Source organism: Molossus molossus, unplaced genomic scaffold (genome assembly GCF_014108415.1).
Source record: "Molossus molossus isolate mMolMol1 unplaced genomic scaffold, mMolMol1.p scaffold_m16_p_11, whole genome shotgun sequence".
In the NCBI taxonomy this organism is placed as follows: Eukaryota; Metazoa; Chordata; class Mammalia; order Chiroptera; family Molossidae; genus Molossus; species Molossus molossus.
The window spans coordinates 56,525,761-56,553,228 of record NW_023425346.1 but is presented as its reverse complement, the minus strand read 5'-3'; the positions used below and the strand labels follow the sequence as shown (position 1 = coordinate 56,553,228).

The 27,468-nt window shown below is 35.2% G+C and overlaps 1 protein-coding gene across 3 annotated transcripts in view; it reads right to left on the bottom strand.

Annotated features, from left to right (window-relative positions):
- Positions 1 to 27,468, bottom strand: part of PGAP1 (post-GPI attachment to proteins inositol deacylase 1) — an 81,141-nt gene that overhangs the window by 19,436 nt on the left and 34,237 nt on the right. For 2 of the 3 annotated variants that reach the window (XM_036254691.1, XM_036254690.1), the window contains exons 6-17: positions 25,100 to 25,152; positions 24,189 to 24,255; positions 20,349 to 20,454; positions 19,323 to 19,378; positions 17,914 to 17,997; positions 8,437 to 8,483; positions 7,992 to 8,043; positions 6,347 to 6,424; positions 2,643 to 2,718; positions 1,264 to 1,337; positions 1,112 to 1,163; positions 261 to 327 (exon numbers count right to left, since the gene is read on the bottom strand). In XM_036254691.1, the coding sequence (XP_036110584.1) occupies positions 261 to 327; positions 1,112 to 1,163; positions 1,264 to 1,337; positions 2,643 to 2,718; positions 6,347 to 6,424; positions 7,992 to 8,043; positions 8,437 to 8,483; positions 17,914 to 17,997; positions 19,323 to 19,378; positions 20,349 to 20,454; positions 24,189 to 24,255; positions 25,100 to 25,152 (812 nt within the window). Of the gene's footprint in view, positions 1 to 260; positions 328 to 1,111; positions 1,164 to 1,263; positions 1,338 to 2,642; positions 2,719 to 6,346; positions 6,425 to 7,991; positions 8,044 to 8,436; positions 8,484 to 17,913; positions 17,998 to 19,322; positions 19,379 to 20,348; positions 20,455 to 22,558; positions 22,674 to 24,188; positions 24,256 to 25,099; positions 25,153 to 27,468 lie in introns of those variants that run through there. The other variant, XM_036254692.1, reaches the window with a different exon arrangement.

The window sequence follows — 27,468 nt, the reverse complement described above, 5'->3', positions numbered from 1 at the left end:
CTGAATACTCCCTCTAGGACATAGGATTTGAAGGAGAGGGTTCATGTTTCAAGCAATTAAGGTTTAAATTCTGTAACATTTAAATAAGAATATCATATATTATATCTTATGGGCACAATGTTACATAAAGCATACCTACATTTTACTAAGAGACACTTTAATAATTCTATTATGATTTAAATAAACTATAAAGTATAAAGTAGAATGTATATGTATTATTCAAAAACAACAGTTTAAGGTAAATTCTTTAATATACTTACTGTGCAATGGTTAGTGAATCTTCATAAGACCAGGGTATGTGAAGTTTATAGATACTAGTTATTTCTTCTATGAAAACAAAGAAAATATGTATTACTAACCTTATGTCACATCAAATGTTATTTAAGCTACCATAATACATAATTATACAATTACCAATTTCATAAAAAAATCAGTAAGAGTTATATAATATAATAGAAAATCATGGGGAATTATTAAGTAATAATACTAAGACTTACAAAAGATATTAGAGCATATGGAAAGTACTAAGAAACTGGAAAAACACTAAACAGCTAAATCTGAATTACTACTATAATAAGATAGTAAGATATGTAGTATTTTTAAAATGTGGATATTTAAGCCCTGGCTGGTGTGGCTCAGTTGGTTAAGCATTGTCCTGTGCACCAAAAGGTCAGGGGTTTGGTTCCCCGTTGGGGCACATGCCCAGGCTGTTGGCTCAATACCTGGTTGGGGAGCGTGCGGTAGGCAGCCAATCAATGTTTCTCTTACATCGATGTTTCTTTCTCTCTCTCTCCCTCCCTCTTTCTTGGAAATCAATATATGTGTGTGTGTGTGTGTGTGTGTGTGTGTGTGTGTGTGTGTGTGTGTGTGTTTATATATGTATGTGTGTGTGTGTATATATATATTTATGGCTATTTTAACTAAAACAGAAAAAGAAGCTTACTGTTTAAAAAGGGTCTGTTAAATCCACTGGAAATATAAAGTTTTTCTATTATATTAAATTTTATTTCACACATAATATATAGAAGCATAAATATAGAACACTCAGTGAAAACCTACTGATCCTTCAAATGACAATACCATTAATATATTTTTTAGAAAATATACTTACCTTTGACTCCTGAGCACTTGCTTACTACGTTGATTTTAAAAGCTTGGTATATCTAATAGAGTTTGACCACAAAAACAAAAACAAAAATTTACTTGTTTGTTTAACTAAACAGTAAAGTAAAATAAAATCCTTGTCATAGTCAGGATAATTACCTGCCCAAAGTTCAGAAGCTCTATATTATAGAACAGGCCACTTGTATTTAATATCACTTTCCTTGAAGATAATCCTGTGAAATTAAAGGCATTGTATTGCTCAGAATACCAAAGAATAAAAAATGTACCAATTGCTTAAACAATGTTAAAATAATACCAACAGATTTTTTCAATATTAAAAAACAGTTTATAGGTTCTGACTTCTGACATAAAGTTTCCTCTATTAATACAGATTCTTTTCACGAATGGCACTCAAGGGAACAAGAGCCAACTGAAAAAGAGATCCCAATATCCAAAGCTGGAAAAACTTAGGCAAAAAAAAAAAAGTAACAATAGTATTGGATTATAACCTAGTGAATAAAATAAATATGCATGAATCCATTATTGACATAAATAAAAATTAAATAAATAAATAAATCAGGGAGAAGGGAGAACTTTCCCTTGGGAAGAAATCCAGTAAATATAGAATATCAGTGATAATTGCTTCTGACTAGATGAAACAATGGATGCTAAGATTACTAGGTTATTTTGAAGAAAAACAGGATACTAACTCACAAAGTATCTCCTCCAAGATATTTATTAATTACAGTAAGTTTACAGTGGAAAAACCTGGCAGACACCACCTTAACCAAGTGACCAAGGTTAACATCACCAGTAATCAGACACAGTGAGTGATAAAATGTGTCCTCTGATAGGATACACTGAGAAGTACTTTTCACTTCTGTGATAGTCTTGCCAAAAATACATAGCTGTGACTAATAAGGAAGCATTAGACAAATCCAAATTGAGAGATATTCTATAAAGTAACCTGACCAGTATTCTTCAAAGGTATCAAAAGACAAGGAAGACTGAGGAACTATAAAAGATTAGAGGAGACTAAAGAGAAATGAAAACTAAAAGCAATGTGGAACCTGCAGAAGAACATAGGTAGAAAAACCAATGAAAACCAAATAAAGCCTGTAGTTTGGTTAATAGCATTTTACCAATGCCAATTTCTTCGTTTTGACAACTGTATTGTTTAAGAGGCCATTATAGAAAGATGAGTGACAGATACACAGGAACTCTGTAATCTTTCTTAACTTTTCTGTAAATCTAAAATTATTTCATAATAAAATTTAAAAGAATATGTAATTATGTGTATTTTATCACAATAAGAAATCTGAGGAAAATGTCACTTCTCAGAGGATGACTGCTGGCCCAGTATCAAATAAGGATCAAACTACTGAACCACCTCATATGGTTACTCTAAGAACTACACTTGAAATTCACAACAATAGTCTTGTTACATGGTTCTGCTTTATAGCAACGACCTTGTAAAATAAGTCAGCACTGTTAAAAATAAAAGCAATTCTTAAGATTTCCAAAATCAAAATACTTACCAAAGGAAAAAAGATGAGTTACAGGAAGCTGTATGGATCTGGTCTCTTTTTTAAAGAATTCACAATCTACAACAAACTGAAATATAAAATATTGATTTACTAGAAAAAAAACAGATTTTTTTTAGTAAAACATCTTGCTGTTTGAGTGGAAAATAAAAGTCTTTAGCTTTGGAGATGGTATTGTGTGTCCCTCTAACTCTGGCTCTACTAAGTGGCAAGCACTCCTCAAGCAGAGATGCTAAACTAAGAAAATCTGATAAACAAGCTTAATTTAATAAATACATCATTAGTGGGTCACTGCTATAACAACAGAGCTATACAAAGTTTTCCTGTAGTTAGTTTTAGGTGTTTCTAGAAGAGAGACATTAAAGAATGAAGCCAAGGTTAACTGAAGATTAATGAAGGATTTCGATAATATATGTATACTTTCATGGTCTAAACAAAAATGTGATTTTGTTACTTTTTTTTAATCCCACATTTATTAAGTATCTATAGTCTAATTAGACTACGAAAAGCTTTTGGAGACACTGCCATTCATCTACAGATGGCTAATGTTATTTGTATAAAATTATTATCAGGCTAAACAACGATCATAGTAAAGAAAAAAAAAGGTCTACTATGTATGAAACAAGAAAAAAGAAATGCTATCTCAAAAAAAGAAAACCTAGCTCGGCCCGTGTGGCTCAGTGGATTGAGCATCGTCCCATGGACTGAGAGGTCCAAGTTTGATTCATAATCAGGGCACATGCCCAGGTTTTGGGCTTGATCCCCAGTAGGGGGCATACAGGAGGAAGTTGATGGATGTTTCTCTCTCTCTAAAAAATAAAAACATAGTTTTAAAAAGTAAATCTAAAATCTGCATCCTTACAATATTTTTTGTAATGACATTTCTTTTCTAATATTTTTACAAAGGCATAAAGGAACTCTGATCTAAGCTGTCTGCAATAAGAACAATTTCATTACTACTTCAATCTATAGGAGCTAAAGAATAAAATAATCTCATGCCTAACTGTAGCTAGCAAATAGTCTGCTGTCTATAGAAAGCAGAAAGTCAGTGGGGTCTATCTTAGGCCTTCCTAGTAACTTGGATTGTGTTTGAAGCAGTGTTATTGTGTTTGTCAATTGGGTGAATTTTTGACATTTTGAAAGTGAAAACAGATGAGGGAAAATGTTATTAGGTTGTAGTACACACATGAGGAAATTAAAAACAAATAAACATGTTAAGGGGCTTTGCTTTTAGTTTTCCTTCTTTACTTACAAGACAAAGAACACAGATATTTTCATTATAGAAAGCAGCTATTAAAAGATTAGAGAAATCATTTCTTAAACAGGATTATTCATTATATTTTTATAAAGTATTTTTGAGTGAGCCACTGCCTAAAGTAGGGAAGGGGTTTTATTTATTATTTTTATTTTTTTTAAATGTGTTTTTATTGATTTTTTTAGAGAGAGAGAGGAAGGGCGAAGGAGAAAGATAAAAACATTAATGTGAGAGAGGACCATCAATCAGCTGCCTCCTGCACACACCCTAACAGGGATCCAGCCTGCAACCCGGGCATGTGCCCTGACCAGTAATCGAACTGGTGACTTCTTGGTGCATGGGTCTGTCAACACTCAATCCATTGAGCCACACCAGCTGGGCCAGAAGGAGTTTTAAATTGATTTGCACAGGTATCTAAAATAATACAATTTAAAAATACTTTTAAATTGAATTTATTGGGGTGACATTGGTTAATGAGATTATATAGGTTTCGAGTGTACAATTCTATGATACATGATCTGTATATTGCACTGTGTGCCCACTACCCAAAGTCAAATCTTCTTCCATCACCATATATTTGATCCCCTTTACCCTTTACTACCTCTCCCTCTGGTAACCACCACACTGTTTGTTGCCTGTTGCATTTTGAAAACCATATTTTCAGTTAACCTGACAGAAAAACCCTTAAAGAGAGCTTTTAGTATTGAAGATGCTGAATTACCTCTCACTTGAGCTAAGCAAAATAAAACAATGAATCCACTATAAGCTACTTGTGAGATTCCATCTTTGAGATGACTCCCAGCTACACCCCCCTTTCCCTTTCTCCTTTTCCTTTAAATTTTCCTAATGATTCTGGTTAAAATCTCATCAACTTTCTCATTCAAGAAACATTTAAACATTTTACGTGGAAGTACCTAAAGGTTGAAGATGCAAAATAGAATAAAATCTATCTGGTCCTTACTCTGATTTACAGTATGGTTATGGGAACAGAGACATAAATAAATTATAATTCAGTGTAATAAGTTCCTCAAAGAAGCTATAAAGTAACATGGGAGTAAGTAAGAGTTTACTGAAGGAATCCAGGAAAGGAAAATGGGCAATACTTAGGCTAGATCTTGAAGGATAATTTTGTTGGGTGAATGTGGAAAGGGGTGTTTATTGCCATTTTCTTCCTTCCCCACTTCTCTCAAAAATTAGCATCCTTTTATTTCTCCTTCTACTTCTCTAGTACAGCTCTCATAACCCCTTATGAGGTGTCTACTCTCTCTGTTTCTAATCCATCCTATACCTTAAACAGATTAGTCTTCCAAAATAGGTCTGATCCCATTACTACTCTGGTAAAAATCTTTCAGCCCTCTACTGACTCCTAAATATTATGACGTCCTGAATCTTCCAATCAAGGCCCTCCACAATATGGCAACGAGCCACTTTTTCAGACTTGTCTTCCATTACTACTCTACTCATAGTGGCCATCCTTTAAAAATTACTATTTACTTACTCTGTTTTCCAAACATACCGCATGCTTTCTCAGGTCTGTGTTTGGTTCCCACTGTTTCTTTGTCTCCACAGTGCTGCATTATAACTTTCTGTAATGGTGTTACTATTTAGCATGATGTTACTATTTAGCATCTTGAATGTTGCTAGTATACTCCCCGAACTGAATTTCTAATTTAATTTAACTTAAAATTAAATAGCTACATGTGCTAATGACTCCCACATTGGATAGAACAGGTCTAGAATGTTCATTCTAACTATTAAAATCCTAACTATCCTTTAAGGCAACTTAAAAATCACCTCATAATAGAGCCTTTCTTGATTCCATAAGAAATATTGCCTCCTTTACACTTTTCATGTATTTGCTATATTCTGATTTGTATCACATATTTTTACATACCTCTTTTATTCTCTTTCCCCTGTTTCCAAATTTACTTCTTTTCCCCTACCCAACAGTATGTAGCTTTTTAAGAATATGGTTAGTTTCTTCTTCATTTGTGTGACTCCTATAATTCTTGGCATAGACTCTTGTACAGTCGCCCCTCGCCACTGCACTTTGACTTTCGCAGCTTCACTCTATCGCAGTTTTTTCAAATAGTGCGAAGTGGTGAGGGGCCACTGTATATAAATAAAGAATCCTACTTCGTGGAAATTCATTTATTGCTGTAGAGTCTGGAACTGATTAACTGCGATAAACATGGGCCAACTGTACATAAAAGGGTCTCAATAATTAACAGATTCGGAAACACTGATGTTCCCACTAGGAACAGAGACTTGGGTTTATTCTGTTTAGTTCAAGTTAGAGTAGATGATCCTACCAGTCTTATGTGGATCCCCAAACTGGCTATTGTTTTAGATCAGCTCTGTGCTGAACAATTCGTAAAAAATAACAAATATTTAGCATGAGTATCCCAAAAACATTCTGATAACACCTTAATCCATTTGTTACCTTACTTCCATGAATAGATGGCACGTAAACAACAAGATGAGACAAAGATGGATAGTCTTGAAGTCTTAACGTCAGAGACTGAAAAAAAAGAAAGTAAAAGGCTGATTTTATTCCTTAGGTCATACAAAGATTAAAGTACAATAAAAGAAAAATAAATTAAAAACACACTATTTTTTATTTAAAAAGTTATAAAAAACAGATTTCAAACTTTATGTTCAATACTTCATGAGGTGCCCATGTTTATATTTTCAGGCCAATAATCTAGCTGAAAGTCAAATTCCTAATAATTATGTGAATATGGACTACCAAAAATAGTCCCTCTATCCCTTCAACTGTATGTATCCCTTCATGTAAAACAAATGACATTTAACACTACATTTAAATATTTTACATAATTATTTACAGTTTGATCTTTTTATAATTTGTCTATTTGTTCAAACAATGTCACAGCTTTATTCTACATTTATTTTGGAGGTATATGACAGAGGCTCGACAGTTGATGAATGAATGGATGCTAAACATGATGAAAGAATTGGAACTTAATCTCAAATGATTCTGATATAGCCCAACTAGTAGCGCTGCTGGCTAATAATGTATATGAACATCATCCCCTGGAAGTTATTCAGTAAATGACATGAAGACACAATAGGACTGCCCTGGCCGGTTTGGCTCAGTGGTTAGAGCGTCGGCCTGCGGTCCAGAGAGACCCGGGTTCGGTTCCCACTAAGGGCATGTACCTTGGTTGCAGTTTGTCCCCGGCCCTGGTCGGTCGTGTGGGTGGCAGCCACTCGATGTGATCCTTTCACGTCGATGTTTCTCTCTCTCTCTCTGTTCCTCTCTCTCCCTCCCACTCTACCTGAACAAAAAATGAAAAAATGTCCTCAGGTGAGGATAAAAAAAAAAAAAAAAAAAAGACACAATAGGACTAATAATGTACTTCACCAAATGATCATCTATTCCCTTCTAAAGGGGAGACCAGATCCAATAGTCTGTATTTTAAGGAATAAATAGATAGGAGACTGGTCTATTTAATGAAATTCCAAGCCACCAAATATAGTTTTTAAATGCACTTTTTTTTTTTCTGGAAGTTCATGTAGCAGTGGGAGTAATTATATGTTGTACCAATTTGTATGCATTAGGAAATTTCTGCAGATAACTTTCTTCATTGTTCTTCAGAGGCACTGTTGTGGGCAAGTCCAGACAGAGGTTCTGAAGCTCAAGAACTGTCTGTCAATGAGTGGTCATCTAACAAGCTAATCAGATTTACTTGGGAGAGCTTGTTAAAAAAACTCCTGGGCTTCACCTCAACTTACTCGGCAAAATTTCTGCAACAGACAAATATCCTAATATAAATGAAAGGGCCTTAAACATACCCTCAAATTGAATTTTAAAAATTTATGTAGCTCTTGGTATGATGCTATAACATATAGATTTAATTTTATTTAGAGCATTGTTAATAGGTTTTACCTCTGAAAGTTAAAATAAATGTTTTTCTTTATTAAATTTCTCCATTTCTAGGGCAGATTAACAAAATCTCAAGTTTTACTTAATACCTAGATGAATTAATAAAATATGTTCTAAAATGCCTACAGGCTCAAGTATTTTTTTTTCACCTAAATGTTAAAATTCTAAAGCCATAATTTACCTTAATTGTTGGCAGCAGTTCAGCTTTCCATGATAAATCAACCCCTTGCCGGCTATGAAATAAATATAAAAATATAATTAAAGGACACATATATTAAAGTATTATAAATTATAAATAAGTGTTAGAAGAAAAAGAAACCATTTACAGAGCTATCAGAGAGAGTTCTAATGAAATAAAATCTAATAAATCTAATCCAATATAGTCTATCCACATAGTCCCTTTTGGAACAAAATAATTGTTTTTCCTAGCAACCAGCTATTACAATGTTTGCATAAATTACTGCTATGCTAATTTTATTTATTTTTCACTTTAAAATCAACCCTTCAATTTAGTATATAACCAAAATGAGCTTAAAATGTATGAAGCTATTCTGAAAGTGTAATATGTGAGTATGTTTATGTTGAGAAAAATGAATAATGGAAGGTCTTAGAGTCAAAATACTTACCACATAGAAGTGCTGTTTATGCAGCCAAAAATCCAACTATTTGTGTCCTGTTGATTAATTACACAAACAAAGCACACTAAATAATGTAGAAAATCATTATGTAAAATAGGCATCTTCAATATTTTACTGTTACATGATAGGGTCAGTAGGTACAATGAAAACATAAAACAGCAGCTATTATTTAGGAATGTAAACAAGATAGTCTAAAAGTCAAATAGGTCAAGGGTACAATCTACAAGTCAAGGGTACAAGTCCACAATCAACAAGATAGGTAAGCACGTAACCTAGAGTAGCAATATGAGAAAGAGTAACCTGATAGACATCTCTCCACAGCACATGACCTAAGCATTTCTTTTCTTTTCTTTTCTTTTTTAATCCACACCCGAGGACATTTTTCCATTTTTTGTTCAGGTAGAGTGGGAGGGAGAGAGAGGAACAGAGAGAGAGAGAGAAACATTGATGTGAAAGGAACACATCAAGTGGCTGCCACCCGCACGACTGACCAGAGTCGGGGACAAACTGCAACCGAGGCACATGCCCTTAGCGGGAACCAAACCCAGGTCTCTCAGGACCGCAGGCTGACGCTTTAACCGCTGAGCCAAACCGGCCAGGGCAGCATTTCTAATTTGTGAACCAACACTTTAAGTTTGGCAATGTCCATAGTTTAATTAGGTAGCTACATAGTAAGTAACCTACGTTTTAACAAAAACAGAAAAATGAACAACTGGAGGTGGACTTCCATACAAACAAAAATGTCCAGAGCCAAGTAATTAAAAATAACAATTAATCTAAGTATAGTCTTTAGTTTATCACTTGAGTTTTTATTTGATTACCAGGCAGATAACTTCTATGCAGCTGAGAATGTGTTTGGATTGAAACACAATCCAAGACTGAAGCTAGTTACTACTTTATCAGCATAGCATAGGAATACTACAGAGATGGTTGTGATATTTTAACAATAATATATATGTATTTAGCTTCAGTCATATAAGGGAAGTATGACCTAAGATCTCTCCAATTTTTAAGGAAGTAGCAAGATCAATGTTCCAAGACCTGATGATCCAACTACTGAAATTCTACCAGGGCATACGAGGATGAGAGACACTGCTCAGATAGCCACATAAATTCTTCCTTAGTATACATATAGGACAATAAAATAAATAAATAAATTCTTTCATTAAACTAATCTTTATAACTTATAAAGTCTATTCCAGAGCCAAAGAATTATGCCCTCAAGGAAAAGGATAAATCAGGCAGACATGGTCTTTGCTCTCATAAAACAAATAAAATTTTAAGACGTTTTTCAAGAATACAAAAAAAAAGCTAAAAGGAAACAAAAAACAATATTCAATTCCTCTGCTCTCCATTGCCGGCAAAATACCTATGTGACTTCTGTATCAGTTACCTATGCTTTTCAGAACAACATGACATTATAAAACAAGGCAACAAAACAGATCTGCATAGCCGAGACAAAGAAACTCTAGCAGCCTCTCAATACACAACCCACTTTCACACTGGGTTTTTGCAGCTAATAAGAGAACCTATCCTCAAAGATAGCCCTTACTATGAAAACTGCCAATATTCCACACTACTTACTTCAGTGTATAGGGAATTCTGACTCATTCATCAATGATTTGAATAAAGTATTATTCAAGCCCACCCTAAAACACCATTTTTATATAACCTAGAAGGTATCAAAAGAACAACTTCAGGTCATCAAGTAAACATCCCTAACTAATTACAAAAATTGCATTAAAAATCTTAGAAAAAGTCACTGGAGCATTGGTAACTCCAGGAAGTATAAAGAAAAGAAAATACTACTAGATCATAAATGTATATTTCTTAAAAAAAAAAAAATCTGTCTACAGCCCTCAATGGCAGCTAAAATCATTAGGTGAAAGACTGATTAGAACTTCATAATGGATAGATCATACCAATACCACCTAAGTCTACTGGTAAGTCTGTATGTCACTAAAAGTGGGACAACCAGATATTATATACCTCCTGATGAGGTAAGTACACTGCTCTACTTATAAAACGTTTTTACCACATAAAATTAATCTGAATCTATTCAAGATTCTAGATCTAACTACCTGTTTACAGAAAACACAAGGGATAAAAATACATGTTAAAAGATACCACAAGAATTCAATCAGCTAAACCCACAATGTAGGAAATTTGTAGAGCACATAACCTTTCTTGAATAAATAAATGGAGAGAAAGAGGGGTTGTTATAAAAGAGACTTAAGATCAATGAATCAAATGCAATGTTTATACTTTGGATTCTGATTCAAATAAACAACTTAAAATGTAATTGAACAGAGGAAAATTGAACATGAACTGGATACCATAGGATGTCAAGAAAGTAGTAAATTTTCTCTGGATAAACTAATGGTGTTAATGGTAATGTGTAAAATTCTTATCTGTTAGAAAAATAAAGTATTTGTGGGTGAAAGGATAAAATGCCTGAAATTTATTTTAAAAATTCTTTTTCTAAAAGTGGAGAAGGGATAAATAAGATTAGAATGGCACAGCACTGGTAACTGTTAAAGCTGTATGTGATGGTTACATGAAAATTCCTTATCGTCTTCTCTCTCTACTTTTGTATGTTAGAAAATTTCTATAATAAAAACTGAAAAGATATTTAAAAATTCACAACATGACCTTCTGCTAATTAATACCCATGGACCTTAAGTACAGAAAATGAATCCCCCAATAAACCAAATACATAATTTACACTTTGGCAAGGATTTTTCTCAATATAATACAGATATTCTGATTTGAAATTTAGTATTGAATATGGATATTTTAAGCCATCACTCTCGACCAAATTCTCTTAGGATAAATGGCCCATCCATATTTTAGGCTGAGAGATGCCAGTCTCTGTGAGAGATGCGAAATTCTGATAATCTCACTACAATTAGTATGCATTCATTAGCACCTAGCCCACAATGCCTGCCAATGATCTTTTCTAAAGGCTTTATTATATGTCAAAGTGTAGCATCAACCAACTAAGTGCTATATTAGATCCTGGTATATTATCAGCTTTAGAAACATTTTGATTAGTACTTTTCACTCAAAACTCTTTTCCAGACAAATATTTCTCAACTAATTAGATTTAATAATAGCACACAGCTAAGGATGAGATCTATATAGTAGTTGAATTTGAAAAATAAACAGCCTTTTAAATTTACATAAAATTGAGATTTCGAAAATGGTGGCAGAGTGAATGGAAGCTACACAGACCGTCTCCCAGGACCAAACTGGAATTACAACTAAAACACAGACAAATCGATGGGAAAAAGCAACAGAAAAGGCGTTTGCGAGGACCATATAACCAGGGACACTGAATCGATCCTGGCTGGGAGCCCATGGTGGGCAGCTCGGCAGCAGCCTTAGCTGTGAGCAGCACCCTTGGGTTAAACTCCCAAGCGGACAGAGGCTAAAATAGCCACAGCCACTCACCTTGGGCTCTGGCAGAGAGAGGGCAGACTGGACTGGAACTGTGGGGACACTCGGGATTTGGAGGGCACTCAGAGGTTTTGCTGAGTTGCAGCCATGCAGGACGGTGGCCATGTTGCTCCTTCCCAGGGCTCTGGGGAGAGGCAGTAGCGCCTCCCTCAGAGATTCAACCCCACTCTGTGGGCCATTGAAATGCAAATTGAGGCTTACTAACAACCAGCATCTGACCCACCCTCGGAAAATCCCCTTATGCTGAGCAACTGAGGGAGTCTTTCAATCAACTGACAACCCAAAACTCTTCAAGTAACCTGGACTGCTAGCCTCCAGGCAAAAAGCTAGAGGATAACAGTACCATTACTGGGCTAGCAGCTCTAACCAGGAAAGTTAGACTTGACAATGGTGTTTAACGTGGGTCCTCCCTCGCTCATCTAAACCCAGGAGGGAGCCACAAACGGCAGAACACCAATACCCACAGGGAAAACTTGGCAGGCTCCAAAGCCTACTGTGATAGCCAAAATGGTGAAACACAGAAACAAAAGCCAAATGAAAGAACAAGAGAACTCCACTGAAGATGATATCAATGTGGAGCAGTTGGGCAAGTTAACAGAGCTAGAATTCAGAGCCATGATCTTGAGGAAGCTCAACAGCATGAGTAAGAACATAGAGATGCTGAAAATAAACCAGCTGGAAATTAAAAACCACCAGGAAGAGATCAAGAGTGACATATCAGAAATAAAGAACACATTGGAAGGTCTAAAGAGCAGAGTAGAGGAAACTGAGGACCAGATCAGTGAATTAGAAGACAGGGCAGAAAAAATCAACCAATCAGAAAACCAAAAGGAAAAACGATTAAAAAACAGAAAAACGGCTTAAGAGAACTGTGTGACAACTGGAAACATAACTATTTGCATCACAGGAGTCCCCAAAGAAGAAGAAAATGAGCAAGGGTTAGAGAAAATATTCAAAGAAAACTTCCCTAATTTGGTGAAGGAAGAAGTCATTCAAGTTCAAGAAGCACAGAGAGCCCCAAGTAAGAAGAACCTAAACAGGCCCACACCAAGACACATAGTAATCAAACTGACAAAAATTAAAGACAAAGAGAAAATCCTAAAAGCAGCAAGAGATAAGCAACAGGTTACCTACAAAGGAAACCCCATAAGGCTCTCAGCTGACTTCACACAAGAAACACTACAGGCCAGAAGAGAATGGCATGAAGTAATCAAGGTCATGAAAAACAAGGATCTGAATGCAAGACTACTCTACCCAGCAAGACTGTCATTCAAAATAATAGGTCAAATAAAGAGCTTCCCAGACAAAAAAAAGCTAAGGGAATACATTAGCACCAAACCAGCACTTCAAGAAATGTTAAAAGGACTGCTGTAATTAGTAGAAAAAATAGGAAGAAAAATACAACCAAACCCAACAAAAATGGCAATAAATAAGTACATACCAATAATCACCTTAAATGTAAATGGACTAAATGCTCCCATAAAAAGACACAGAGTAGCTGATTAAATAAGAAAGCATGACTCATCTATATGTTGTTTTCAAGAGACCCACTTCACAACAAAAGACTCACATAGGTTGAAAGTGAAGGGATGAAAAAAAATTTTCCAAGCAAACGAAAAGCAAAAAAAAAGCTGGGGTAGCAATACTCATATCTGATAAAATAGATTTCAAAATGAAGGCCATAACTAGAGACAAAGAAGGCCACTACATAATATTGAAAGGATCTATCCAACAGGAAGATATAACCTTGATAAACATATATGCACCCAACATAGGAGCACCAAAATATATTAAAAATCTTCTGGAGGACTTCAAAGGAGAAATAGACAGCAATACAATCATATCAGGGGACTTCAATACCCTGTTGACACCACTGGATAGATCCTCTAGACAAAAAATTAGCAAGGAAACAGAGACTCTAAATGAAGCACTAGACCAAATGTATTTAATAGATATCTACAGAGAATTACACCCCAAAACTACAGAATTCACATTCTTCTCAAGTGCACATGGGACATTCTCAAAGATAGTCCACATAATAGGACACAAACTCAATCTCTACATGTTCCAGAAGATTGAAATCATATCAAGCATCTTCTCAGATCACAATGGCATGAAACTAGAAATCACTGCAACAAAAACATGCAAAGACATTTGAACACATGGAGGCTAAATAGCATGCTATTAAACAATGAATGGGTTACCGAGGAGATCAAGAAGAAATTAAAAACTTCCTGGAAACCAATGAAAATGAACACACAACATCACAAAATCTATGGGATGCAGCAAAAGCACTTTGAAAGGGAAGTTCATAGCACTACAGGCCTACTTCAAGAAACAAGAAAAATTTCTAGTTGACTGTCTAACCTCACAACTTAAAGAATTAGAAACCAAACAAAAAGAAAACCCCAGAGCAAGTTGAAGGAAGGAAATAGTAAAGATCAGAGCAGAAATAAATGACATAGAGACCAAAAAAACAATTCAAAGGATCAATGAAACAAAGAGCTGGTTTTTAGAAAAGATAAACAAGATTGATGGACCCTTAGCTAGACTCACCAAGAAACAAAGAGAGACAACCCAAATGCACAAAATCAGAAATGAAAGAGGAGAAGTAACAACTGACACCACAGAAATACAAAAGATCATAAACAGCTACTATGAACAATTATATGGCAACAAATTTGACAATCTAAGCGAAATGGACAAATTTCTAGAAACACACAGTCTCCCAAAACTGAACCGGGAAAAGATAGAAAACTTGAACAGACCAGTAACAACTAAGGAAATTGAAGAGGTAATCAAGACTCTCCCAGCAAACAAAAGCCCAGGCCCATATGGCTTCACGGGGGAGTTTTACCGAACATTCAAAAAAGAACTAACACCCATTCTCCTCAAACTATTTCAAAAAATTCAAGAAGATGAAAGTCTTCCAAACTCCTTTTATGAGGCCAGCATAATTCTAATTCCAAATCCAGAAAAGACACTACAAAGAAAGAAAACTACAGGCCAACATCCCTGATGAACATAGACGCCAAAATCCTGAGCAAAATACTAGCAAATCGAACCTAGCAATACATCAAAAAAATTATTCACCATGACCAAATGGGATTCATCCCAGGGATGCAAGGCTGATACAATATTCGCAAATCAATAAATGTGATATACCACATAAACAAAATGAAGAATAAAAACCACATGATCATATCAATAGATGCTGGAAAAGCATTCAACAAAATCCAGCATCCATTTCTGATAAAAACGCTCAGCAGTGTGGAAATAGAGGGATCATATCTCGATATAATAAAGGCCAGATATGAAAGACCTACAGCCAACATCATACTCAATGGGTAGAAACTAAAAACATTTCCCTTAAGAACAGGAACAAGACAGGGATGCCCACTTCCACCACTCTTATTTAACATTGTACTGGAAGTCTTAGCCACAGCAATCAGACATGAAGAAAAAATAAAAGGGATCTGAATTGGAAAGGAGGATGTGAAACTGTCATTATTTGCAGATGACATGATATTATACATAGAAAATCCTAAGGACTCCATCAAAATTCTACTAGACTTAATAAATGAATTTGGAAAAGCAGCAGGATACAAAATTAATGTCAAGAAATCGACGGTATTCTTATACATCAATGATGAACTCACAGAAAGAGAAACTAAAAAAACAATCCCATTTACCATTGCGGCAAAAAAATTAGGATACCTAGGAATAAACTTAACCAAAGAAGTAAAGAACCTATTTGCAGAAAACTACAGGACATTGAAAAAAGAAATAGAGGAAGATATAAAAAAGTGGAAGCACATACCTTGTTCATGGATCGGAAGAATTAACATCATTAAAATGTCCATATTACCCAAAGCAATCTATACAGTCAATGCAATCCCCATCAAAATACCAACGACATATTTCACAGAACTAGAACAAATACTTCAAAAGTTCATATGGAACCAAAAAAGGCCCCGAATAGCCACAGAAATTTTGAAAAAGAAGGACAAAGTAGGTGGGATCACAGTACCAGATTTCAGGTTATACTACAAAGCAACTGTAATCAAAACAGCCTGGTACTGGCACAAGAATGGGCATATAGACCAGTGGAACAGAACAGAGAACCCAGAAATGGACCCAAGGCAATATGCTCAATTAATATTTCACAAAGGTGGAAAGAGCATATGGTGGAGTAAAGACAGGCTCTTTAATAAATGGTGTTGGGAAAATTGGACAGCTACATGCAAAAAAATGAAACTAGACCATCAACTTACACCATACACAAAAATAATCTCAAAATGTTACTTAAATGTGACCCATAAATCCATAAAGATTCTAGAAGAAAATGTAGGCAACAAAATTTCAGACATCATAGGCACCAGAATTTTCACTGATACATCACCTAAGGCAACAGAAACAAAGGAAAAAATGAACACATGGGACTACATCAAACTAAAAAATTTCTGCACAGCAAAAGAAACAACCATCGAAATGGACAGGCAACCCACTGTATGGGAGAACATCATTGCCAATGATACATCAGATAAGGGGTTAATTTCCAAAATATATAGAGTACTCATACAACTCAACAAAAGGAAGACAAAGAACCCAATTAAGCACTGGCCGGTTTGGCTCAGCGGTTAGAGTATCGGCCTGCGGTCCTGAGAGACCCAGGTTCGGTTCCCGCTAAGGGCACATGCCTCGGTTGCAGTTTGTCTCTGGCCCTGGTTGGTCATGTGGGTGGCAGCCACTCGATGTGTTCCTTTCACATCGATGTTTCTCTCTCTCTCTCTCTGTTCCTCTCTCTCCCTCCCACTCTACCTGAACAAAGAATGGAAAAATGTCCTCGAGTGAGGATAAAAAACAAAACAAAAACCCAATTAAAAAATGAGCAGAGGAGCTGAATAGACACCTCTCCAAACAAGACATACAAATGGCCAAGAGACATATGCAGAAATGCTCAACATCACTAATCATCAGAGAGATGCAAATTAAAACAACTATGAGGTATCACCTCACACCTGTCAGAATGGCCACCATCAACAAATCATCAAACAAGTGTTGGCGAGGGTGTGGAGAAAAGGGGACTCTAGTACACTGCTGGTGGGAATGCAGACTGGTTCAGCCACTATGGAAAACAATATGGTGTTACCTCAAAAAATTAAAAATTGAACTTCCATTTGACCCAGTGATCCCACTTCTAGGAATATACCCTAAGACGCCTGAAACACCAATCAGGAAGAATATATGTACCCCCATGTTCATAGCAGCACTATTTACAATAGCTAAGATCTGGAAACAGCCCAAGTGTCCATCAGTAGATGAATGGATAAAAAAGCAGTGGTACATATACACAATGGAGTACTATGCAGCTGTAATAAAGAAAGGTCTCTTATCCTTTGAGACAGCATGGAGGGCCTGGAAAGTATTATCCTAAGTAAAAGAAGCGAAGCAGAAAAAGACAAATACCACATGATCTCACTTATATACGGAATATAATGAACATAACAGTCTGAGGAATACGGTAGACCGAGAAACATGGAAGTAGGGCACAGACTGACAATCCTCAGAAGAGGGGGTGGTGGGGGTGGGAAGAGATAAACCACAGAACTTACATGCATGTATGCATGACCAATGGACATGGACAACAAAGCCGGGGAAGGAGTGGGGGGGATGGGAAGGGGGGTGCCAATGGGGTAAAAAAGGAGAAACATCTGTAACAAAAAAAATTTTTTTTTAATAAATTAAAAAAAAAAAAAAGAATACGGGTGGTGGGGTATGGGAAGAGATAAACCAGAGAACTTATATTCACATATGCATAACCAATGTACATGGACAACAAAGCAGGGGATGGGGTGGGGGGGATGGGGAGGAGGGTGTCAATGGGGTAAAAAAGGAGAAACATCTGTAACAAAAATAAAATTAAAAAAATAAATAAATAAATAAAATTTAAAAAAAAAATAAATAAAAATAAATGAATTTACATAAAATTACCAATCATCTTACCAGCATGGTGCTCTGGCAATAGGCATGAGTGTAGATTTTTCTGTGATTTGCAAGAGGAAATGTAAAATATATTTTATCAGATTCCTAAAAAAGGAGGAGAAACACAATAAAACTATCATGAGAATGGATAATTTCATCATTCAAAAGTCCAGCTAAGGCCATTAGTCATTATTCTAATTCTGTTATTTTTGGTGTTGTTGAGAACCAATACTGTAGGAGTGCAAAGAAGAAGAGAGAGACTTAAAAAAAAAGAGAAATCAGGTACAAAATCTGTAATTCTGAAATCTGTCTAAAAAGTGTAAGTATAAATGCATATGTTTTGTTTTTTGCTCTTTTGAGCAAGATAAAATATCTTTCTTAGTTCTGTCCACTGAAAAGACCTAGAAATGCTAACCCACTATCTATAAGCACCTTTAGTTCCCAGATTATGGATTTTAGGTGCCATTTCCCAAATACTGGAAGACTTCCATAGAAAAAAGAGCTGATTCAAGGGCTGGGGCAGGAGATATATAAAATGAACTGAATTATCGTCTCATACAAGACAGTGAGAAAACTATCAAAGACAACTAAAGAGCAGCTATGTTGAAGATTCCAGAGACTAACTTGAAATGGCTTACACTGGTCAATGATAGAACAATTTTAGTACCAAAGATAGAACAATTTTAGCATTTTAGTTTAGCTAGAAAGACAAATATGCTTAAATACATTGAGTTCATAATAATATCAGGGAGGGACAAAGCCTCAAACCTCTTACAGTCACTAATGGTGAATGTTTGTGAACCAACTTACTATTCTGAAAACCAGTAAATATAAGATCCAAAGACCCAAGTAATTATCATTTTTTTCCTTTATGATTTGTTCCATTTTTGATAAATTTCCTACATAAATTTTTCTATATAGGTTCCAATTGATAAATTAAGAATAAATAATCAAATTAGCGTATCGCCATTTTTGCACCCCCCTAAATTAATTAATGACACTAGGCACCTTTCCTCAAAGCTGCTAATATCACAAAAAGAGAGACATTCTAGCAAAAACAAAAACCTGAATCTGATCAAGCATCTAGGTCCAACTACTAAGTCACAGGAAAAGAGTAGGCCAAGGAATATGTTGAATAGGAATACAATCAAGAAAATCAAGACTGAAACTTTATAGGACAAATGACTCTTTTTTTTTTTTTTTAAATAAAGAAACTGCAAGGAAAGAAAGGTAACGGTTAACTAAGTATTAGAGATTAAAACTGGAAAACTGAACACCAACTAGATATTTATTTACTATTAAGGAATTATTAATAAATAGTTTTAATGTGGAAAAATATGTGGTTATCTTTATTAAAGAGTCTTTAACATTTAATGATAAATACTAAATTTTTATTTAAGTAAAAGAAAATCCATTGGTGTTATACTTACATTGTAAGCCACATAGGTCCATTTCGACACTTTTACAGGAACCCACATAGATGTCCCTAAGGAAAAGGAAATAAATTTGTTTAGCTTGTTATTTTTTTTATATTAAACAATTTCCTTTATTAAATACTGGTGAAATACTTCTCAATCATAACAGGATTTGAAAAAGAAGTGTTTCCCTGAACACTATTTTAAATTAGAAAATCTAGTGAGATGTTCTTTATATGCTTATCACCAACTAGCATTCACATCAAATAAAGCATTTTATTATTATTTTTTTTTTATCCTCACCCGAGGACATTTTTCCATTTTTTGTTCAGATAGAGTGGGAGGGAGGGAGAGAGAGAAACATCGATGTGAAAGGGACACATCGAGTGGTTGTCACCCGCATGACCCAACCAGGGCTGGGGACAAACTGCAACTGAGGTACGTGCCCTTAGTGGGAACCAAACCCGGGTCTCTCTGGACCGCAGGCTGACGCTCTAACTGCTGAGCCAAACCCGCAAGGGCAAATAAAGCATTTTATATCTATCTGGTGTCTTTAACTCTAAGGAAGTATCAACAGAAGAAAGTCAATATTTTATTTTCCAAAAAAGACAAGTAATTAAGTACAGTATGAAAGGTATTATATATGAAAGCAAAATTTACCAGGAAAATATATGCTTGTTAATTCAAAAGAAGATTGAAGAATGACTGATACTGAGGGATTAAGTTAAGAATAATATAGTACTTATTTTATGTGACTGTCAGGAGAATAGAGACATGTAACCTTATCTTTAAAGTTTTTCTACTTGTCATGTTATTTTCAGGACAAATTTTTTTACCAGCAACATCTTACAAATTGCTTTTCTGCTTTTTCCCTTCCTTAACCAAGAACCTCATAACAAACAATCTTAAAGAAATTAACAAAACATAATAGGATTATAGTTCCTGAAGTATCACAATTTCAAAGACTTCCCTAATAACCAATTTACCTCAAAATAGTAATTAAAACTCTACTTAAAATTAAAACATGTTATTACCACTAACCTGTTAAGTCAGAAATTATTGCCGGATTTTCCTCAAAGTGTTTTGCTGGGTGTCTTATAAAGTGGTGATTCAAAACCAACAATTTCTTCTTGGGATTTTGAGTTATCTAGAAAGAACAATGTTACAATCTGTATCCTTTCATATCCATTGTGATAGTTCTCAATGAAACTTTGCTTCAAGTAATAATAATGATAAGAGCCAACAGTTACTTCTATGGGCCAGACACTCTTCTAAGTGTTTAACATGTTACTAACTCATTTAATTACCACAAGAACTCTAGGAGATAATCACCTTTTTATCTGTATTTTAAATATGAAGAACTAAAACACAGAGAAATTAAGGAATTGCCTAAAGTCACACTCCTATTAAGAATTTGGACCAGTATTCAAACACAGGCATTCTGGCTCCAGAGCCCAGGCTTTTAATCATTATGCAATAGTGCCTCTCAAACAACAGTTGAGAATGAAACATATAAACATGTACAGAATCAGAAAAGAATTTAAGTGATCCTCCAGTCTAGTGATTCCAACACACTAGTTTCTAAACTCAGGGCAGTGCCAATCTCACACCAAAGAAATTATATGGTCCCTAGAGAAAATACAATTGTTCTTTCTTGTAAACTACTTTTTATTCTGCTCTATTTACTTCCCGAATCAAAATATCATTTCTTTCATTAAATGAAAATGCAAACAAACAATAGGATTTTTCTGTTGTCCATTTTAAAATATCCCAGTATAATAAATGTTGGCAACTTTATATCAGTCCCTCCTTTGGGGGAAAAAATGTATTGGGGTATAAAATTTATCTAGAAACTACTACTATCCGATTCTCGAGCTTAAGCATTGAGGCCCTGACAGGAAAGTGATTTTTCTCAACAACCACATAGTGATCGAATGATAAAGAAATGACAGTGAGGACTCGGGTCTACTAAATCTACTAAATCACCCAGTATTTGCATGAACATTTCTAACTCAGTATTTTTTAAATTATTACATTTCAATTTCAACAATTCTTACCAGGAATGTTCTACCCTATTTTATTTTCATTTTTTCCATCACCATTTATACCCTCCATGCCCTCTTCCACCTCCACCCAAACCCCTCTACCCCTGCAATCTACCACATGTTGTCCATGACCATGCGTTTTCTCTCTCTCGCTCTCTTTTTTTAATGCTAACCTGAGAATATTTTTCCATTTATCTTCATTCAGATGGAGTGGGAGGGAGGGAGGGAGAGAGAGAGAGAAACATCAATGTGAGAGAGACATATCAATTGGCTGCCTCCTACATGACTCTGACCAGGGCCGGGGACTGAACCATAACTAAGGTACATGCTCTTGATCAGAATTGAACCCGTGACTCTTTGGTCCACGGGCCAATGCTCTAACTGCTGGGCCAAACTGGTCAGGGCTCTCTCTCTCTCTTTTTTCTTTTTTGCTCAATCCCTCCACCCCCCAACAACCCCCCCAAGTGGAATTTAATGAATAAACTAAACTATCAAGTAAACTCAAGTTTGTTAATGTCCTCCCTTAAAATATGACATACAAAACAATATAATTCTCTAGACATTGTGTGACTAGAGGGGAGGAAAGTGAAATTTAACTTCACTGATGCAAACTATACTTCAACCAATTCAGTCTAATATACAAAATTAGTATTGATTTTTTAAAAAGCAGCCGCATCTGATTGCCATCAATTAAAACCCATAGGTCTTTCAACCAAATTTCAGTTAAGTTAGACTCTCCCATCCTTATTCACTCCAGAAAACCCATCCACTCACAAGTGTTCAGCTTTGATGTTTACACTGATAGCTATAAAAAATTATACTCTAATTATGATTCCTTGGTACCACATGCTTAAAAATGATTATGATTTGAGTTATAGATTCCCTACATATATGCTTGCCTTTTCTTCTAGACTACATGCTTCTTGAGTAGGAATCATATCCTAACATTTTAATGTCTAACATTTAGTCCAATTCATTATATAATAGTGAGTTTGTGAAACAGAACTGAGTTTCATATTTTGATCCTTAGCAGTATTAGTTATAAAACATTTCTCATTTTTCTCTTAAAATGTGTCTGTAAAATACGTATCCTTTCAGAATTATAACTTGTTACACACCAGTATTAACTTTTCTCATCTTAGGATTAATGGAAAATAAGATATATTAAAATTATTTTTATGTACAATTTTTTAAGAGTATACATACCTGTCTTAGATACTGTGTTCTTCATTGGTTGAAATGGGGTTTTCCTAAACCTACCAAATGTCATTTCAAATACAAACTGGTCTTGCAATTTTAATTGAGTATATTATTGTATCTAGTTGCATTCTCTCAGGCTAAAAATGTCTGCCCTAGTTAAGACAATTAAAACAATGTTGAAAAATTGAAAAATGTTTGCATTCCATAACCAATTCACAATGTTAACTCTATGAAAGCTGATTTACTTTAATAAATATACTAACTTATATATGGTATCTTGTAGCTTAAAATGCGATAAAACACAGAACAATTTGGGTCTCTCTTTCACTACATTCTTTGGGGAAGAGCTAAGAATCTATGATTCTAAAGGGTTAAGGAGAAAAATACAGACACTACCCCACTCCCACAAGAGAATGCTACAGGAGCAAGGTTGAAAACACAATGATAAGAAAAGCATTACCTAGAAATCAATTGAGAAAGAGGCCATACATACTAATCTCTTAAAGAATGAGAGTCTCCAGGGGAAAGAATCCAAAAATATACGGGCTGCAATACTTTGTAACAATAATAATAATAATAACAATAATAATTACTATTATTATTAACCCTAGTTTGCAAGGAACCTTTTCTCTAAAAGAGGAAACAAGAGCCATAGTTCTCAAAACATGTGTCTATGAAATAGTGATGCACTGGCAAGATGACCTGTGGGAAGGCTGCCTAAGATGAATAATGGAAATCTGTTCCCAAGTCACAGAAAACAAACATGTAAGTTAATGGGCAGAATTATCTGAATTTTGCTTTAATCCTTGGCGTCCACTAATATTTATCTGCTAGTAGACAAGAAAGAGATGAAAGAGTAATAAGATATTCTATAAAGGGCACTATGATTTCCTGGTGTCCTGCTAATTGAACAACTTATACAATTATTAGTTTGGAGAGTTTATGTGTGAAATCTCATTACAGAAAAGGTTCAGCTTCAAGAAGTCCATAATTTAAGTTCTGGGTTATTCAATAAATGTAGATATTTTGATCCTATCAGAAAGGTAAAGATGCTTTCTAAAAAAATTTAAACAAAAATGTCTAATATGATAGATCATGAGATCTATAATACATTACTAAGAAAAAAAATGATAAAATAGCTTGTAATAAGTATTTCCCTTAATTAAATAAACCTAAAAGAATACATATAAAAATGTAAACAGTAAAGGGAAAAAACTAGGGGAAGATTTAAGGAATCATTTAACTTTTTCATTTTCATTGCATTCTTTTTTTTTTTAATTTTTATTGAATTTATTGGGGTGACAGTGTTAATAAAATTATATAGGTTTCAGGTGTACAATTCTGTAATACATCATCTCTATATTGTATTGTTTGTTCACCACCTAAAATCAAGTCTCCTTCTGTCACAATTAATCCCTCCTTTACCCTCTTCTACCTCCCCCAACCCCCATTCCTCCACTGCATTTTATTAATTATTAATAGTGGCCAAAGTATTATCACATAAAAATAAAGATATTTCCATTTTGAAAGTAATTATAGTACAGGCTTCTAGTTATATCAAAGTAAAAAATGTATTAATTCCACCATTGCTGCAACAAAGCTCTTAGTTTACTGAAATAACTTTAAAAATACATACTTGTTTAGTGTCAGCATCAATAAGATCAAAGAATGCTCGAATTGTAGTCAACTGTAATTGTTTACACCTAAAGGATAAAATGTGTTACAAATGAAACTCTTTAAAAATATACTTTTGATACAAACACACAATTCTATTATTTAATCAAACATCTGAGTTTCCTTTAATGCTGTAAACTCTTAAATTATTTACGAAATCATAATTATTAATCATATACCTTAAAGTTGAAACATAAAAATAAAGCAAAATGTCTTCCTGGACATTTGACAGTAGAAATCTATCTTCCCTAAATGTCGTCTGCCCCAGCTATAGATACAATCTACCCCATCTTTCTGTCCCTGAACTGTGTGGTTCTTGCAGACCCCACAGATGAAAGAGCCAGAGGAAGGTGAAAAAGCCAAAAAACATGGAGATAAGATCCTAGGGTCTGTGTATTTCTTGACCCTTATTTATGTTAAGGGTAAATCTAATTCCTACTTGGTTTTCCATGTGCTACTTTAGAATAACCAATGCTGCATCAATTGAGTCCCTGACTTTGGTGACTGGCCGAGAGCTCAGAAGTCCTACAAGTGCCTTTGATTCTGCCCAACTATGAATTATGACAAACTAAATGACAAAGAATTCTGCCCAACTGTGAATTACAACAAACTAAATGACAAACTAAAATTTTGGTTTTTGACACTAGCTTCATTTAAGACTGATGCTACTGGTCCTGAGATGACTTCATAGATTGTCCAGGGAACTCTGGTCACACTGAGACAAGAACCAAGTTTAGAGTTCCAAGCCCCTAAATTAATCTGTCTCCCAAATCTACTTATGAATAAAGCTTTAAGAAAGTTAACAAACCAATCAATACACTGATGAGAAAAGAGGACCATCACAATTCATCAAAATAAATTATATTAACATACCACACAATGGAGAGGTGGTCTGTTGAGACCCAGGTCTTAGGCACTGCTGAACTCTAAAAAAGGAAAGAAAGAAACAAACAAAAATCAAACTTAAGAAAAGCATATTTGTTATTCTCCAAAAGTCTTGAAATTCTTACAAGCTAATATTTAGAAACATGTAGCATTAGTTTCACTATTTTATGATGCATTGCCATTTTTAAATGATGCATTCTTATAAAAGGTATTCCAAACATATTAAGATATTTCCTGCATAAAATAATTCTCTGTCATTACTGCTAAGTCACACTTAAAAATTATTAAAGCATCCAGGTTCCTTCCCGAGTTTAATGTCTAACTCTTTTTTGTTTTGTTTTGTTTTATCCTCACCCGAGGATATTTTTCCATTTTTTGTACAGATAGAGTAGGAGGGAGAGAAAGGAAGGGAGAGAGAGAGAGAAACATCGACGTGAAGGGACACATCGAGTGGCTGCCACCCGCACGACCAACCAGGGCCGGGGACAAACTGCAACCGAGGTTCGTGCCCTTAGCGGGAACCGAACCCGGGTCTCTCTGGACCGCAGGTCGACGCTCTAACCGCTGAGCCAAACTGGCCAGGGCTAATGTCTAACTCTTTATTCCTCTAACAAGAAGCTAAGCTTATGATTCTTTAATAAATCAGAGTTTATGGATAAATTACAATAAATATTTTAGTAACTTTAGTTCTGACTAGACTACCACGTGATACATTCAAAGATGTTACTTCTTCACCAGGGTGTGCCTAAGAAATACCTAAGCCTGGAGAGATTTTCCAAAAGACATATGTTTGATCACAGTTCTAAAACTATCAAATCAGACTCTTACAAGTGGGGTCCAGGCTTACTTATTTTGAAAAAAATCACTAGATGACTGGTATATATACTACTGGTTAGAGACACAAGGGCAAAGTCTCCTAAAAATGTAACTATTTGGCTCTGACCAGTTTGACTCAGCAGTTAGAGCATTGGCCTGTGGACCAAAGAGTCCCAGGTTCGGTTCCCGCTAAGGGCACGTACCTTGGTTGCAGTTTGTCCCCGGCCGTGGTTGGGGTCGTGCAGGTGGCAACCAATCAATGTCTCTCTCTCTCTCTCTCTCTCTCTCTCTCTCTTCCTCCCGCTCTATCTGAAGATAAATGCAAAAATGTCTCAGGTGAGGATAAAAAAAAAAAAAAAGTAACTATTTGCAGAAGGCTTCCTAACAACGACATTACACTCTTCAACCAGGCTCTAAAATGGGAGAAATCTATAACTTACTTTTTGAACTTATAAACATTAGATATTTTATTTAGGAATTACTGCTGGCAGCTTACTAAAAAAGTTAAGACAACCAGAGTTCATCGTGGTTTTAAGATTATATTAGATGCTCAGTAGAGTAAGAACTCACAGTAGACAGCACTTACCATTACTAAGACCATAAAACGGGTTTACTTTCATTCAGGCTAATGAATGCATCAGTGCTAGAGTTGAAAAGGGAAAGGCAACACAAATAATAAAGGTATTTGTTCATGATCTTTGGTGAAAACTCAATGTCCACCAAAATCCATTCCTGACTTCTTGTACAGTTGGCTAGACTACATCTCTTGGTCTTACTTTAAGATATGACTAATTTTTCTCTAATAGTGTGTGAATAAGAGTGATGTGTGACATTTCCAGGACTGGCTACTCTTTTTTCCCCTTCCTGTGGGTTGAAACAGTGACAATTAGAGCCACCTAAAGAGTAAAACACTCAAGAAGGAGATGCCTACCGTCAGCCTTGGTCCCTTACGACACTGATGCTACTGGTTCTGAAAACCACTCACCAACTTAAATACACATAGGGAAATTATACACATAAAATGTAAACCCCTATTGTGTTCAAGTGCCATTACCTGCATGAGTATATATAACAGTGTAGCCTACCCTACTAATACAACTGTGCTCTCTAAAGTAAGCAATTTTTCTAGTCCCAGTGGATGTAAATGTCATTGAACTGTTCTTGAGATAATCATTAAAGAACTGTTACTTCTGCCCTGGCCGGTTTGGCTCAGCGGTTAGAGCGTCGGCCTACGGTCCAGAGAGACCCAGGTTTGGTTCCTGCTAAGAGCGCGTACCTAGGTTGCAGTTTGTCCCCGGCCCTGGTTGGTCGTGTGGGTGGCAGCCACTCGATGTGTCCCTTTCATGTCGATGTTTCTCTCTCTCTCTTTCTCTTTCCCTCTCCCTCCCTCCCACTCTATCTGAACAAAAAAAAATGGAAAAAATGTCCTCTGGTGAGGATAAAAACAAACAAAAAACTGTTACTTCTTAATAATCATTTTAAGTGAACCTACTTTAAAATGTGAAAGACCCTAGACTATTTGGGGGCTAAAAAATTAAATA